Source organism: Micropterus dolomieu, linkage group LG19 (genome assembly GCF_021292245.1).
Source record: "Micropterus dolomieu isolate WLL.071019.BEF.003 ecotype Adirondacks linkage group LG19, ASM2129224v1, whole genome shotgun sequence".
Taxonomy (NCBI): Eukaryota; Metazoa; Chordata; class Actinopteri; order Centrarchiformes; family Centrarchidae; genus Micropterus; species Micropterus dolomieu.
Genome location: NC_060168.1, coordinates 21,120,815 through 21,134,109, shown reverse-complemented (window position 1 = coordinate 21,134,109; position 13,295 = coordinate 21,120,815). Strand labels below are relative to the sequence as shown.

General features: G+C 39.6%; 1 protein-coding gene across 1 annotated transcript in view; it reads right to left on the bottom strand.

Annotated features, from left to right (window-relative positions):
- Positions 1-296: 296 nt before the first annotated feature.
- zdhhc9 (zinc finger DHHC-type palmitoyltransferase 9) overlaps positions 297-13,295 on the bottom strand; it is a 33,004-nt gene continuing 20,005 nt past the window's right edge. The window contains exons 7-10 of the mRNA XM_046031627.1: positions 9,416-9,518; positions 5,631-5,734; positions 5,190-5,283; positions 297-4,262 (exon numbers count right to left, since the gene is read on the bottom strand). Of these exons, the coding sequence (XP_045887583.1) occupies positions 4,080-4,262; positions 5,190-5,283; positions 5,631-5,734; positions 9,416-9,518 (484 nt within the window). The 3' untranslated portion in view covers positions 297-4,079. The remainder of the gene's footprint in view (positions 4,263-5,189; positions 5,284-5,630; positions 5,735-9,415; positions 9,519-13,295) is intronic.

Here is a 13,295-nt window from a genome sequence, read left to right as displayed (position 1 = left end):
AATATCGTTTCTTCAAGCCGTTTCTCATCTTTTTTTTCTTCTTTTGCAAAACCCTTTCCCTCGCAGCATTACAGTCTGCAAAAAGCTGTTGTATATTCATATAATACCATTGTTTTCAAAGATGCCTCTGGAGAAATTTGAATTCATACAACAGTTTGTTATTATCCAGGGGCACAAACATGCCAGTATACAAAACAAGTCCTCTGTTGAATATTTAATGATAGCAGATAAACTGAGACGCCTCTGGATTTCTTAGAGTCTCATCTCAAGAAAACCTTTTTTTAAAAGACAAGGAATAATAAGACAATATTGTTTATTCACTGGACACATTGATCATGTAAAAAGAAGTGAAGTAAATTGAATGAAATACATATAGTCACAGTGTTGATACTAAACAAAGTGAACATAAATAAAGAGTTCCATCAATGGTATAGTACTGTATCTGTATACATAATGCAATGTAATAGATTGATCAGAGCATTCAGATCTGACCACGTCATGGCATTTTAACACAGGAATCATACATACAAGAGCTCGGCTTGGCTCTACAGTCTGCAAACCTTTACAGCTAAAAATTAAAGTTTGACCGTCCCTTTAAAGTCTGCTTTCAAACAGGATTTCAACACAAACGTCCCTTCTTTTACCCAGTATCAATCACATACATTCTTGCTTCTCGGTGACAGCAACCCAAAGCCATCAGATATACCAAACTGTCTTTAAATACTTGCCAGAAAGAAAGCCCACTAAGTTCAGCTTTAAAAACTGATCTTGTTTGGGTACTTCTCATTGGAAAGTTTTCCAAACAAATACTCAAGTTACACTTTTTTTCACTTCACAGGAACAAAACTGCTACATACACATTCACAGCTTCTTCCAACAGAGATGTGTCAGCAATCTCTCCATTTATCCTCTAAGTGTACAGAAAGCAAACATGGAAAAAGGATTCATCTAGAGCTGAAACTATTAGTCGATTAGTCCATCAACATAAAATTGATTGTCGATAATTCTAGTGGAATTTTTTAAGTAAAATGTGCTAGTTCCAGCTTTTTAAATATAAATATTTGCAGATTTTCTAATAGTGAATCTTTCTGACTTGTGTGTTGGACAAACTCAATGTGTCAACTTCAATATATTAACTTTTTACTATTTTCTGACAGTATATAGACCAAACAATTAATCAGTTAATCAACAAAAACATCCACAGATGAATCAATAAAGAAAAAAATGGCCTAGTTTAATCTTGTATTGTCTGAATGTGTCTACCAGTCTTGAGCTTTAAACTGCACCACAAAAGTCATGGTACAATCAAAAATAATCATACAGCTGCCAACAATCATTGGCATTTGACATTTATTTTCCTCTCTTTGTTTGGCAAAGATTTTTGGAGTTAAAATCTTTAGGCGATTAGGAGAAATTGTGACCACTTTGAGTCTTACAATAAATCATCTCAGGCAGATTTCAGGGTCTGATACGATGCTGTTGACACACTAGAATTTCTACACAAGAATATTTCACAAACACTAACTCTGTCTTGCATACAACACATCACTTTTACAAACTCTTGCTATCAGCTAATGTCATTGAAATGCTAAGAATAAGCTCCACTTCTCTTATTTCTTTATGTGGATGCTGTCCCCTCAAGCGATCCGCAACCAAAACAAGACAAATTTTCAAGTCACATTAAAGGCTGTGCTCTGCTCGAAATACACAGATGTGTGAAAAGAGAGGATCGAGCGTCTTTCTCTCTCTGCCTTGGCCTCATTTTCTGCGATAATGAGCCTGCCACAGAAGGATGCAGTGGAAACGGCCTCGGCCTTGGGCGTGCTGTAGGAATAACTGTCACAGCAGAGGTGCAAGGAGAAGGAGGAGAGTTAAATATGAGAGCCATTTTTATAGAAGGAGGAGGCAGAGGAAGGCAGGAAGAGAGGACTCGAGAGGAAGATCAGAATTTGCAGGAGGAGGTGTTCAATGTCACAGGCAGCATAATTAACACTGGCTGCACTTGCGCTTTAAGAATAAAACAAAAACACAACAAAGCCTTGCTGCAATCTTTCCTCCTCACCAATCAGTTGAGGTTTTCAGTCCATCATTACCTGCTAAAACTTTGTACAATTCAACAATGGCTTTGCTTAGTTTTTGCTTCAAAATATCTAATTCAGTAGTTCCCAACATTTAAAACCAAGTTTAAAAACACAGCAATTTCTACTCATTTATAGGGGAAAATTCACACTATTTCATAAAAAAAGCACACTGTTAGCAGATATTTGCTTTTTCTACTTCCTTATCCTTTTGAACACTTGGATTTAAAAAAATAAAAAATAATTTTTATTTGCTTTCTTGCTGGGAGTTCGATGAGAAGATCAATACCACTCATGTCTGTATGCGAAGCACAAAGCTACAGCCAGCAGCTGGTTAGGCTAGCTTAGCTTAGCTTAGCATAAGGACTGGGAACACAGGGAAACAGATAGCCTGGCTCTGTCCAAAGGTTAAAAAAAAAAAACAAATAGACACAAGGGAAAAATGGTTTCTGCCTCTTAAAAGGAAGTTTTACCTTGCCTGTGTCACTACGTTCTTGCTCATGGCGGGAATTTGTTGGGTCTCTGTAAATAATATTACAATGAGTACAGTCTAGACCTGCTCTATATGAAAAGTGCAAGGAGATGACTTTGGTTACTAATATAATAAACTGAATTCAGTTGAATTAAAATATACACCTACCCTACAAGCTCACAAATTATTTTGTTTAATTAATATTGCAAAAAAAATATTAGTGAGCTTTAGAGGTGCTAGTAGATGTATTTTTTTAACTTTAGACAAAGCAGTGTTTTCAGTCTTTAAGCTAACCATGTACTGGCTGTGGCTTTATACACACGCGAGTGGCATCAATATTCTAATCAAACTCCCTGAAAGAAAGCGAAAAAGCAAAAATTTTGAACTATTCCTTTAATTAAATGTAGATTTTCTTGCAACCACTTGTGGGACTCCAACACCACAAGACTTAGTGTATGAATGTTGGCATTTCTTATTTAACTCTGTATAAGTGGTTAGAATGGATTATTAGGGCTCTGTTAGTTAACATCAGTTGCATTTGATAGCACAACTGTTACGATAAGGCACTGTTACTACGAGTGTCTACTATCATCAGAAGACAGGCCTTTTCTTACATGAACTTGGAGTCTGGATAAGCATCACAAGGAAACAAGACTTTGACTGTGCGTAAAGCAATTTCATATATTTTAGAGCACCAACGTCACACTACATCCTTGATTATATAAAAATGGAAGGACAGGCGTTGGTCTGGATCAGATCACTTTAAAAGACGCACCAAAGTAACAACAGTACTGAATGCAGCAATATCAGAATACAAGGTAGATCTTGAGTTGCCTGGAAGGAGCCTTTAGGATATCTCAGCGTAGGAGTTGTTTGTCCTCCCCCTGCCTGGACATCATGTGTACTCACAGACTTACAGCTGTAAAACCTCTTGCACGCTCATCAAAATGTTGCTCGTCCAGCCTTCTCATGGTTTGCATAGGGCATGTAATGTGCACACAACAGAAAACTGACTGTATGTATGAAGTTTTATACATGTCCAGAAGTTATATTGTCTTTGCCAGACACTTGCAGGGAGTATATTTGAACTGGCCTCTCACAATAAATGTCAATATGCAATTTTATATGAAGAACAAAAGTAGTAATGACATTCAGAGCAGTCCACAAGTGACCTGTGGGGAAGTCATACGCTTGGAGAGTTCTTCTTTTTTGCACGTCTCCCAGCAGCTTCTCCCCCTGCGTGTCTTTTCCATGCAGTGTCCAGGAGACAGAGGAAGCTGCTGACTTTCCGTTAAATCACCCCCCCGCCCTTTAGGAGGAAGTGTCAATCAAACAGCTCTGCAGCTCCTGGTGAGGGGAGGAGGGAAGGAGGAGCTGCCGCAGAAGCTGTGCTCTTCTGGTGGAATGTAGGGCAGGAGTCGGAGCATAACTGAGTCACCCGCACAGTAATCAGACATTGTTTATTAATGTTTCATGACCAGGCAGGACGCTGGGGGAGTGGCTACGGCGACAGCCGCCTCGTCATGCGGCTAATGGGTCTTATCCTTGGCAAGGGATGCTTCTGGATCAGCCTCGGGTGAAGCTAGGGGCGGGGCCTTTGGAGCAGGAGGTTTTTCCTCTTTGGGGGAAGCGTTCTTCTCTGCTGAGGCAGCAATGCTCGGCTTGGCATCATCAGGTGTGTGCTCATTGGGGATGAGTGGAGCTGTTGTTTTCTGTAGGCAGATGATAGCATGCTAAAAAGACCCAAATGCATTAAGAGCCACTGATGACAAAGTGAGCTGCAGTAAAGCATCACAGGAATGAATACACGCATGCAACAAGAATGTCATGTCATTGGTTGCAGGATATGAAACGTTTCACTCTTTTAGAAATGTACAGTAAACTCACATGCAGCACATAGCAGAGTAGAAGTCTGCTTTACCCATCCTATACCCAATCAATGAATCAATAGCCACTGGATGTTGCTTAAACTACTAGCAGTAGCTGTGGCACGACACCAAGTGGCTCAATCTAATGGCCTTAGAATAAACTAATTTAATAAGGCCCTATAACTAAACTAAAAGGCTTAAACAAATAGTGAAAGTAGTAAGTGTGCAAAAATGCCACTCAGTTGCTGAAAGGGGAGTACACTATTTTGTTCCCACCCTTAATAAAAGTTTTAAAAATATAATTTCTGCTATGTAACAATCACCATAGTAACATTAAGTTCTGAAGTACCTATGTGGCAGTGGAACATTTTAATGTCAACATGATCTTTGGCGACACTGAGGAGAGAGACACGTTTATATTTTAAAATGAAAAAGTATGCATAGCAAAAACATGGCTAACGATTTGGCTCTTAGTGGAACAACTGAACAATTATAAATAAACAATGGCAACTATGTAAAGAGCCACAAAAAGGATCCATATCCATGTGTCACAAGATGGATTATCAATAAGAAAAGTGCTTTCCACTCAGAGCACACTTCCGCTCACCTCCTTTCTTCTCTTCAACAATCTGTAATTGGTTTAGAGTCTGTTTTATGTCTGCTCTGTTTTCACTATTCTGTGTTTGCAGCCTCGATCCACTTTAGTGGAAGAGTGTGATGGGGAGGGTACAGAGTGTGTGTGTGCGTGTGTGTGTGTGTGCGCGCTCTCACCGTGGTTTGTGGCACTGGGTTGCTGCCGCTCGAGAAGGAAGGTTCAGCAGAAACAGGCGAATCCTCCTGCATCAGTCCTCTTCTGTCTAAGACGCTAGAGAGCGAGACAAAGCAATCAGTCACTAAGTGCATCCTGCTCGTTTTTCCACAAGAACGAGGCACATGAGAGGGACAAATCTAAGAGCCTAATCTATCTCAGGCACTGAGAACTAGAACTCATTGATAACAATAGGAAGAAAACAAAAGACATAAAACTTAATGCAGATAATGTGACAATAAACCAACCAAAATTGATGTCGGATTCTGATTGAAAACAGGCATTTAATACAAAATTATTCAACCAATCCTGTGTGAGACTAGTGATTGGTGAGTATTAGCGTGTTTTTTCTTCCTGCTGAGAACACAGCCATTTAATTCAAGACATAATCTGACAAGGTATACCTCGGGTACGTTGGCCCACAGAGCACCTCACAGCAGTTTTTGATGAAGTTCTTGTGGCTGTACGGGTTCTGGACTCTGTTCTTTCCCGACCAGGATCCTTTAATCTGGGCAAAACAAAATGTACACAACACTGGTCACTGGAGCAGCAAACCTTCCCAAACCACCAACCAACATCCCAAACACATCTTGACTACAAACTCGCCCAGTTCTCTTTCAAAAAAGATTTTCCCTGTGCTTATACCTTATTCAAAAGCATAGTTCCATTTTGAGAGGTTATTCCCACAGGCTTGGCTTTGACCTACTAAAAAGGATCTTGTCTGAGATTTAATGATTCCTGGTTTAATGGGAAATGTGGTGCCAACGGGTGCCAACGAACACAGCCACTACAGATAACAACCACTTTAATAATTCATTGAAAATTCAGAGATTTCATAGAAAGGATTCCCCCAGCAATAAAGAAAATCCTTCTACACTGTACTGCATATAATCTGTCAATCATATGCATTATTTGGCAGCTAACAGTTAACCCCTAAACATCCGGGTTTCCCTTTTTTTCCTTTAAGTAGCTTTGAGGTTGGGAGAAAATCACCTTATTCCACACAGACTGTTCATCATTTACATATTCAGTCAGCTGGTTTCATATTAATGTGATGTTTACTGTCAAAGAAATGTTTAAACCCAATAGTTCATGTTTTTATGGCTCCACAATTACATCAAATGGATTTCCACTAGGGATGTCCCTCTTACTTTTCAAAATGCTACATTTGTACCCTTCATTTTTATTGTTTCATGTTGATTTTCTAACTAATGTCTCTGAACATTATCTTCTCACTATGCTGCCAACATCATCCAGATGAGAGAAGATCTCAGTTGATAGACTTATTTGACCATCTTCAATTATTTCTGGGCGCGCAAAAAAAATGAGCCTAATGAGCAGCAGCGCACGCTTAGACACTTTTTGCCCTGTGCTTTGTCTCTGATGTTACATACTGACCGCAGTACCCTGTTGGTGGAGGTAGTTGGGACTGTATGCAGCCTAAAGGTAATACCTGCAGATACCACTCAGGGCTGAAAATATATTCACACTTATTCTGTATGCTTTTTAGATAAAAGAAAAATTAATGTAGTTAATATTCTGCTAAAACACACTTGAATGGAACATCAATCAAAGATAAGACAGCAAAGCACAGCGCTCCTTGTAGTAAAAATGCAAATATAAGTTTATTTATCTTTTTGATTTTTTTTGTTATAATACCATTAATATGGAAAACACCCCGTTATTTCATCATAACTTAATATCATAGTGCTAGATTGATAAAAGTGTGACTGGAACAGACAAGAAGAGAAAGAGATAGATTGACTTATAATTGACCCATACAGTACTGATTGACCCTCCAGCGAGACAACAGCTTGTCTTTAGTTGCAGTAGATATAGGTCAACAGTCTGCCCATAAGGTACTTCGCCACTGCATGCCAACATATACGGGGTGTGTGTGTGTGTGTGTGTAGGAACTGTCATCCTATGGGAGACTAGAGCCGCTACAGCACTCAAGCTGCCTTCTCTTGTTCGCCCTTATACCACCATTTCTATCCTCCTCCTCCTCTCACTCACTCTCTCTCTCTCCCCCTCCTTCCCGTTCTCCCCCAGCACTGTTTCTGGCAGCGTGCCCAGCCCCTGCAGCTATCGATGCATCTATTATTAGACCAATCACAGATATTGAAACGGCCAGGATGACAGCCAACTCCTGGAGCAGCATTACACTATACTGTAGGTGCAACATGGAAGAGCTTCATTACTGATTAAATTACTGAAAAAAATGAGGCCAGCTTTCCCACAGGAAAGAAAAAGGGGAATTATAAATTAATTATTACAACAAAGTATGAGTGCACTATCTTGCTTTCAGCCATCTAGAACCTCCCACCACCAGCATCACTGCTGCTGCTGCTGCTCTCTGCTTCTCGTCGGAGCCTCTGCAGTCAGATCTGGGCTAACAAAGCCGCCAATAAAGTACACACACTGTTAACACTGGATATACACAGACAACATAAATTACTCCCTCTGCGGATTCATCCACCTGCATCACCACCACCCATCATCTGCTTTACATCATGCTGAATGTGTGTGTGTGTGTGTGTGTGGTGGCTAAATAATGAATCAATGGTAATGCGATCAAGCAATCAATATTTGTTTCCTCATTTAGCCTCACAAGCTTCATCTAAATGTAGCTGACAAGTTGAGAATCAGAACCCAGCTGGTCTATTTTATTTCAGCTCAGTTCTGTCGTTATATTTATTAAGAATAGCTGCTATCCATGCATATTTTTAGATCATTGGAATATGTTGGCTTGGTGAGCAGGAAGGACTCCAGTAAAATAAATCTGCTCCTGCTGCACATTTCTCTTGTAAATGTGACATACAGGATGTCTTTGTTTTAGCTGCTGTTATAAATAGACTTTCTATCTTCAGTTAAGATCTTGCCTCTCGGTTTCTTTTTGAGTTCACAACACTTTCTGTATTTGCTTTACTTTTGTTTACAATATAATAGCCTTGTTTAACAAGCTACAGGTTACCAGTGCCCTGTCCTTGCTTGCTGAACAAGGCGGTGCAGTTGTCAAGGAAACAGCTATGCAGTCTTGGAAATTGTAATGTTTACACCTGTGATGTATGTTTATTTTTCCAGTCGCATGAAGCCAGGCTGCCTGATCACAACATTTACAGACATATTCTTCAAACTATACTTTATCTTCATGATGTGCTTAACTTTGTCAACATTACAACATCATTAATCGAAATCTAATTTAACAACAATTCTTCATCTCAAACACATGTCTATCCCTTTATCCAAACCCTTATATTTGAAGACAAGAAAAATATTGTTCCTCTAACATGACATTTATGGTAAATTCCTTCTTCAGTTTAGATTGCTTGGGTAGGTGAAAATAATGGTGGGTAATGACCTAGGTGAGCACCAATCAGAAGAGCCGAAAGTGCCTGAATATCTGGGTCTCATTTACACTGGGAAAATCACCCAGTGTAAATGAGACCCACATTGGATATCAAAAAATACTGGATATTGGATATAAAAAAAGCAAAGTGCAAATGCAACCAACATGTATTTCAGTGTTGGAAAGGTGTAAATCCATGTGCCTCTCTTTATGGAAAGAGCATTCTGGTTGTTGTTGTAGTAAATTAACTGATAAAGTGCACAAGTTATTCTTCATATGGTTCTTTTGCAGTTACAGCTTTTAAAACAGTTTCAGGTGCAATATCAGTACCCTCTGAGCTTTAGTAGGATCTACCCTAATTAACATGTGGCCCAGGAAAACAAAGATGCTGCAATCAGATTCGTACTAGTATGGCCAACAGAGATGTGTATGTGTGTCTAAGTGTAAAAGAAAAGGAAATGAAAAGTGTGTTAAATCGCATCTGGAAACAAGATACTTGAATCGACTTGAAAAGTGTAAATGGAGCTGAGGCGCACTTCACTTTAGTTCGAGTGCACTTTAATACAGCATGGCCACTGGAATAAAGTACTTATCTTATATTAATGTCTCAGAAAACAAACCAAAGTTAATCATGTGTGTTATTTGTTTTGGTTCATTTGCATAAAGACAGTGCGAAACCTAAACAAACTAGATGCAAAGTACAGCACTGTGCCTTGCAGCATGATACAGACCTAAAAACAAATAAACTGTTGATGTGAAAAAATTAGTATGTAGTCATGGTCAAAAAAACTTTAAAGTTATAGAATATGTTTAACTGAGCATGCAGTGAGAAGCACTTACGTCCTCATTCGTGGTCTGGTTGAGAGAGATCAGGTAGGTGTGAAAGCCGGTCAGTCCCACTACTGACCACAGGGTGAAGAAGCACACCAACACCTCCAGCACAGTGAACTCCAGTTAAGAAAACAGCAACAGATGTTTTCTGCCTGACACAGGGTCACTGATTAAACAGTGGACAGCACGTGAAAGCAAAATGGCAGACACTTATGCAACATGATTAAAGCCAGTGACGGTCAGTAAAAGGAAGTCTGAAAACAGTATAAGGTCAAGGGCATGAGGTTTACTGTATACCTGTAAACTCAGCCTTCCCTACAATTGCTATGCCTGTCAAGCTTTCAGTTCTTGCATAGCACATAAGTTTTTACCATGATGATTGTGGCAGATTTACCACTGAAATTACTAGACAAAAGCAGCATCCATTTCTATCCAGCAACTGTTGATTTTGCCAGCTGAAATGACAACTGTCAAAACTATAGTTTATCAGCTGTAGCTAGCTAGCTAATTAAGCTAGCAATAGCTCCATGTGTTGCTTGACAATGCTGTCTCCGGTAGAGTTTTTAATGTATCCAGCTGATTTGTTATAAAACAAAATTCTTATAAAAGGGGTTTTAAGTATGCACATACATGTTATCGTGCCAAACATGTGACAAACAACTTCGTAAACTGAGGATAATGCCCCTGATATACTTGCTTTTAACTACGCGTTCATGTACGCAAGATAGCTGCCATGCGTATCCAGCGTTCCTTTAGAGCGTAGGTTGTGCACGTCTCCACAAATTAACGCTACGCGTCCGCAAGATGCAATTCAGCAAATGAATGTGGTGGCAGTATGTCGACCTGACAGACAGGTCAGCAGCAATCTACTGTTCCACACACCAGCCCAGGTGGTGGCAGTTTGCAGTGGGTTTGCCAACCGGCATTAAACGCAAAAGAAGAAGGTGGTCAGCGAGCAGATTTAACAAAGGAGATATGGCAGGATTTTTACAATAAAACTCTTGGAGCTAATCTGCAATTACCGAGATCGTTATGATGTCTCATTAAAATCATAACCTCCTTGAGTGTCGCTATGTTTGGTTTATTTACAATGTGCAAATTCAGAGGTTGTCAAGGAAGATAAACTTGTGTCGGCGTGGGATGATCCGGCCCTGATCTGCCCCCTAGTGGATTCACGTTTAATCCTCCAAGTACACAGGCAAGTATGTGGCGTTTGCGTCGTCGACGCCTGGCTACGCCTACACATTGTTAAAAAGCAATTATGTCTGGGGCTTAAAGCTACCAGGCGAAAAGTCAGCAGTTACTAATCTGAGTGGAAAACAATAAAGAAACTGCATTGTATTTTCATTGTAGTGTAGAGCCAGTTAGGCCTAATATTATTACAGTAGAGTATAATAAAGAAATGATTAGTTTGCATTATAGTTTGCATTTTCAAACAGTATGTTTTCTCTTTCAATGTAACAAGAGAAAAGGCTTTTAGGATGGAGACTAACCTTTGTTCAGGAATATGTAACACTATCTCAGGTAACGTTGGCTGGGGTTGCTAAACTTGCCCAAATCTAATAAGAGCAGGACAGAGATGCTAATGTTAAGCTAAATTCTAATAGCTTTCAGGACACGCTTCCACACATGACCTGTAACCCCACAAACCAATTTGGGTAGCTGTGATGTGTTTGGCCTTAAAAGTAATTTGGTTACTACTTTAGTCACGTAAACTTTGTTTAATCCATTCCTTACACTTTTGCTTCTGTGTTTTTGATTTTTGAAAGGCAATTAAAAAGACTTCATCAATACTGTTCGGGGAGAGGTTTAGGCAACGGCCATAGTTGGGGTGTCACACTTTAAAAGTATCTTTCATTTTCTATTCTAGGAAACCTGCCAAACGTAGCACTCGCAGCAGCTGTTATTGTGTTATATACTGTGGTCAGAGATTAAAAGGATATGTCCCAGGTGTTTCCTTCAAAGTGTTCAAAAAGCCCTTATCCACTGAACCTGTGAAAAGAGCAACACACAGAGAAGTTAAAAAGAAAAGACTTTCTAGAATTCCCACTGCTTCTTTATTAGTTTTGTTTCTGTACTGAAAAGGCATAATTCTTACACATTACCCCAATATTAACATAACAAGCCCAGAGCTAATTATCCTGCCTAGAAACATTCCTGTTTCCTCATCTCTCTGTCTCCTTGCTGTTTGCGTTGGTTAGAACAAGGGAGCAGGAAGGATGAGGATGAAAGAGGAATCGTGTCATGCTGTCACTTGCTGTTGTTTGTCATGTCACATTGCAGGAACAGCCTGGTCTGAATTAGTTCATACTTTGAGCACATGAGCATGCGTTTGCATATACACCACAAGCTGCTAGTGAGCCTGTGTCAAAGGTCGTTCTTCCTGTTTTGCCACATTCTTTTAGCCATCAATGTACCATTCTCCTACATAACGCACCTGTCTGTTCTTTCTAACTGGACAAATGACTGACAGGTTACTCACGCATGACCACGTGGACGATGTCAAAGGTGAAGATGTAAATGGTGAGCAGGGAGAGGGACATGGTGAAAAGGTAGAAGTATCGGTAGTTCCTCTTGCCCACACAGTTGCCTACCCATGGACAGTGGTGATCAAAACGGTCTGTGAAAGAGAGAAATATAGAGAAATACATATAAATATGTAAATTGTATAGCAAGCTGCACACCAACTTAGAAATCAAACATGTTAAAAATACATCAGTGTCAGCTGCAGTCCTTTAGTCAAAGACAGCTTTGTGCATCAGCCTCAGTAAACCTGCAGTCTAAATATGGTGATCACTTCCTCTTTGCCTCTCCTCTTGTATAATTTGGAGGAGCGCCAGATGAAAGCAGGGCAGGGTCAAACGGACAACAGAGGTAAACATCTTGCTTTACACTCTTCTCTGCAGCAGACACACTGCTGCACTCCACGGATGGTGTTTCAAAACAACATACAGTAAACACTGAGGCGTGAAGCAGCTTGTAGATATAAGGTCATGGATAAGAGTAGAGAAATTTCAGTCATTAGTTCACCACTTTCATTCAGACAAATATCAAACAACAAATAGATGCATTGCCATTAACATCTAACACAGACATTCATTGTCTCCAGAGAATTAATTGTAATCACTTTGGTGATCCTTTGACTTTCTATCGAGCACGACCACAAGGTCAACGTTTTTAATGTGTCCAATACTTTGGTTTATGACAAAATACCTGCAAAAGTAATGACATTGTTTAGTGCTACCTGCCTAACAAACCCTCTAATTAAAGCTGAAAACATTTTACTAACTTGAAAATTAAAGTGAAATGCCATTATTGTTATGAGCTTAGTTTTGGGTTGTATTTTTCCCTGTGTGTTTCTGGTTTTGCCATTGTTTCATGGGTCTATCTATTTGCCTCGGTTTCTCTCGTTCCTTGTCCCTAGTTATTTATGTCTTGTCTCTTATTTTAGGTCTTAGTCCTGCATTTTAGTTCTTTGCCTCAGTTCTTAGTCCAGTGCCTTAGTTCTGTACTTTAGTTCATGTTAATGTTATGTTATTCCTGGTCTGTGTATTTCTGTGTTTCATTATTTGATCTTGTCTTGTTTTGGGTTTTGTAGCTAATTTTAGTTTTTTGTTCATCCGCATGTTTAAGTTTTCTTAGTATCTGTCTTTTATCTTAGTCCTTAATCCTGTATCTCCATGTAGTCCTGTCTCCTGTTTGGCCCGGTCTCAGTCCATGCCCTGATTTTGCAGTCTTTCCATATTTTGTTTTTCACTTTGGTAGATCTGTCCTGGTGTGTTCCCATGCAATTTACTTCCTGTTTTATTTTGTAATCTTCTGTGCCTGGTGTTCTTGTCTAGCTTTGCTTCCTGTTCTGTTCTCCTTGATGTGATCCACCTGTTTTATG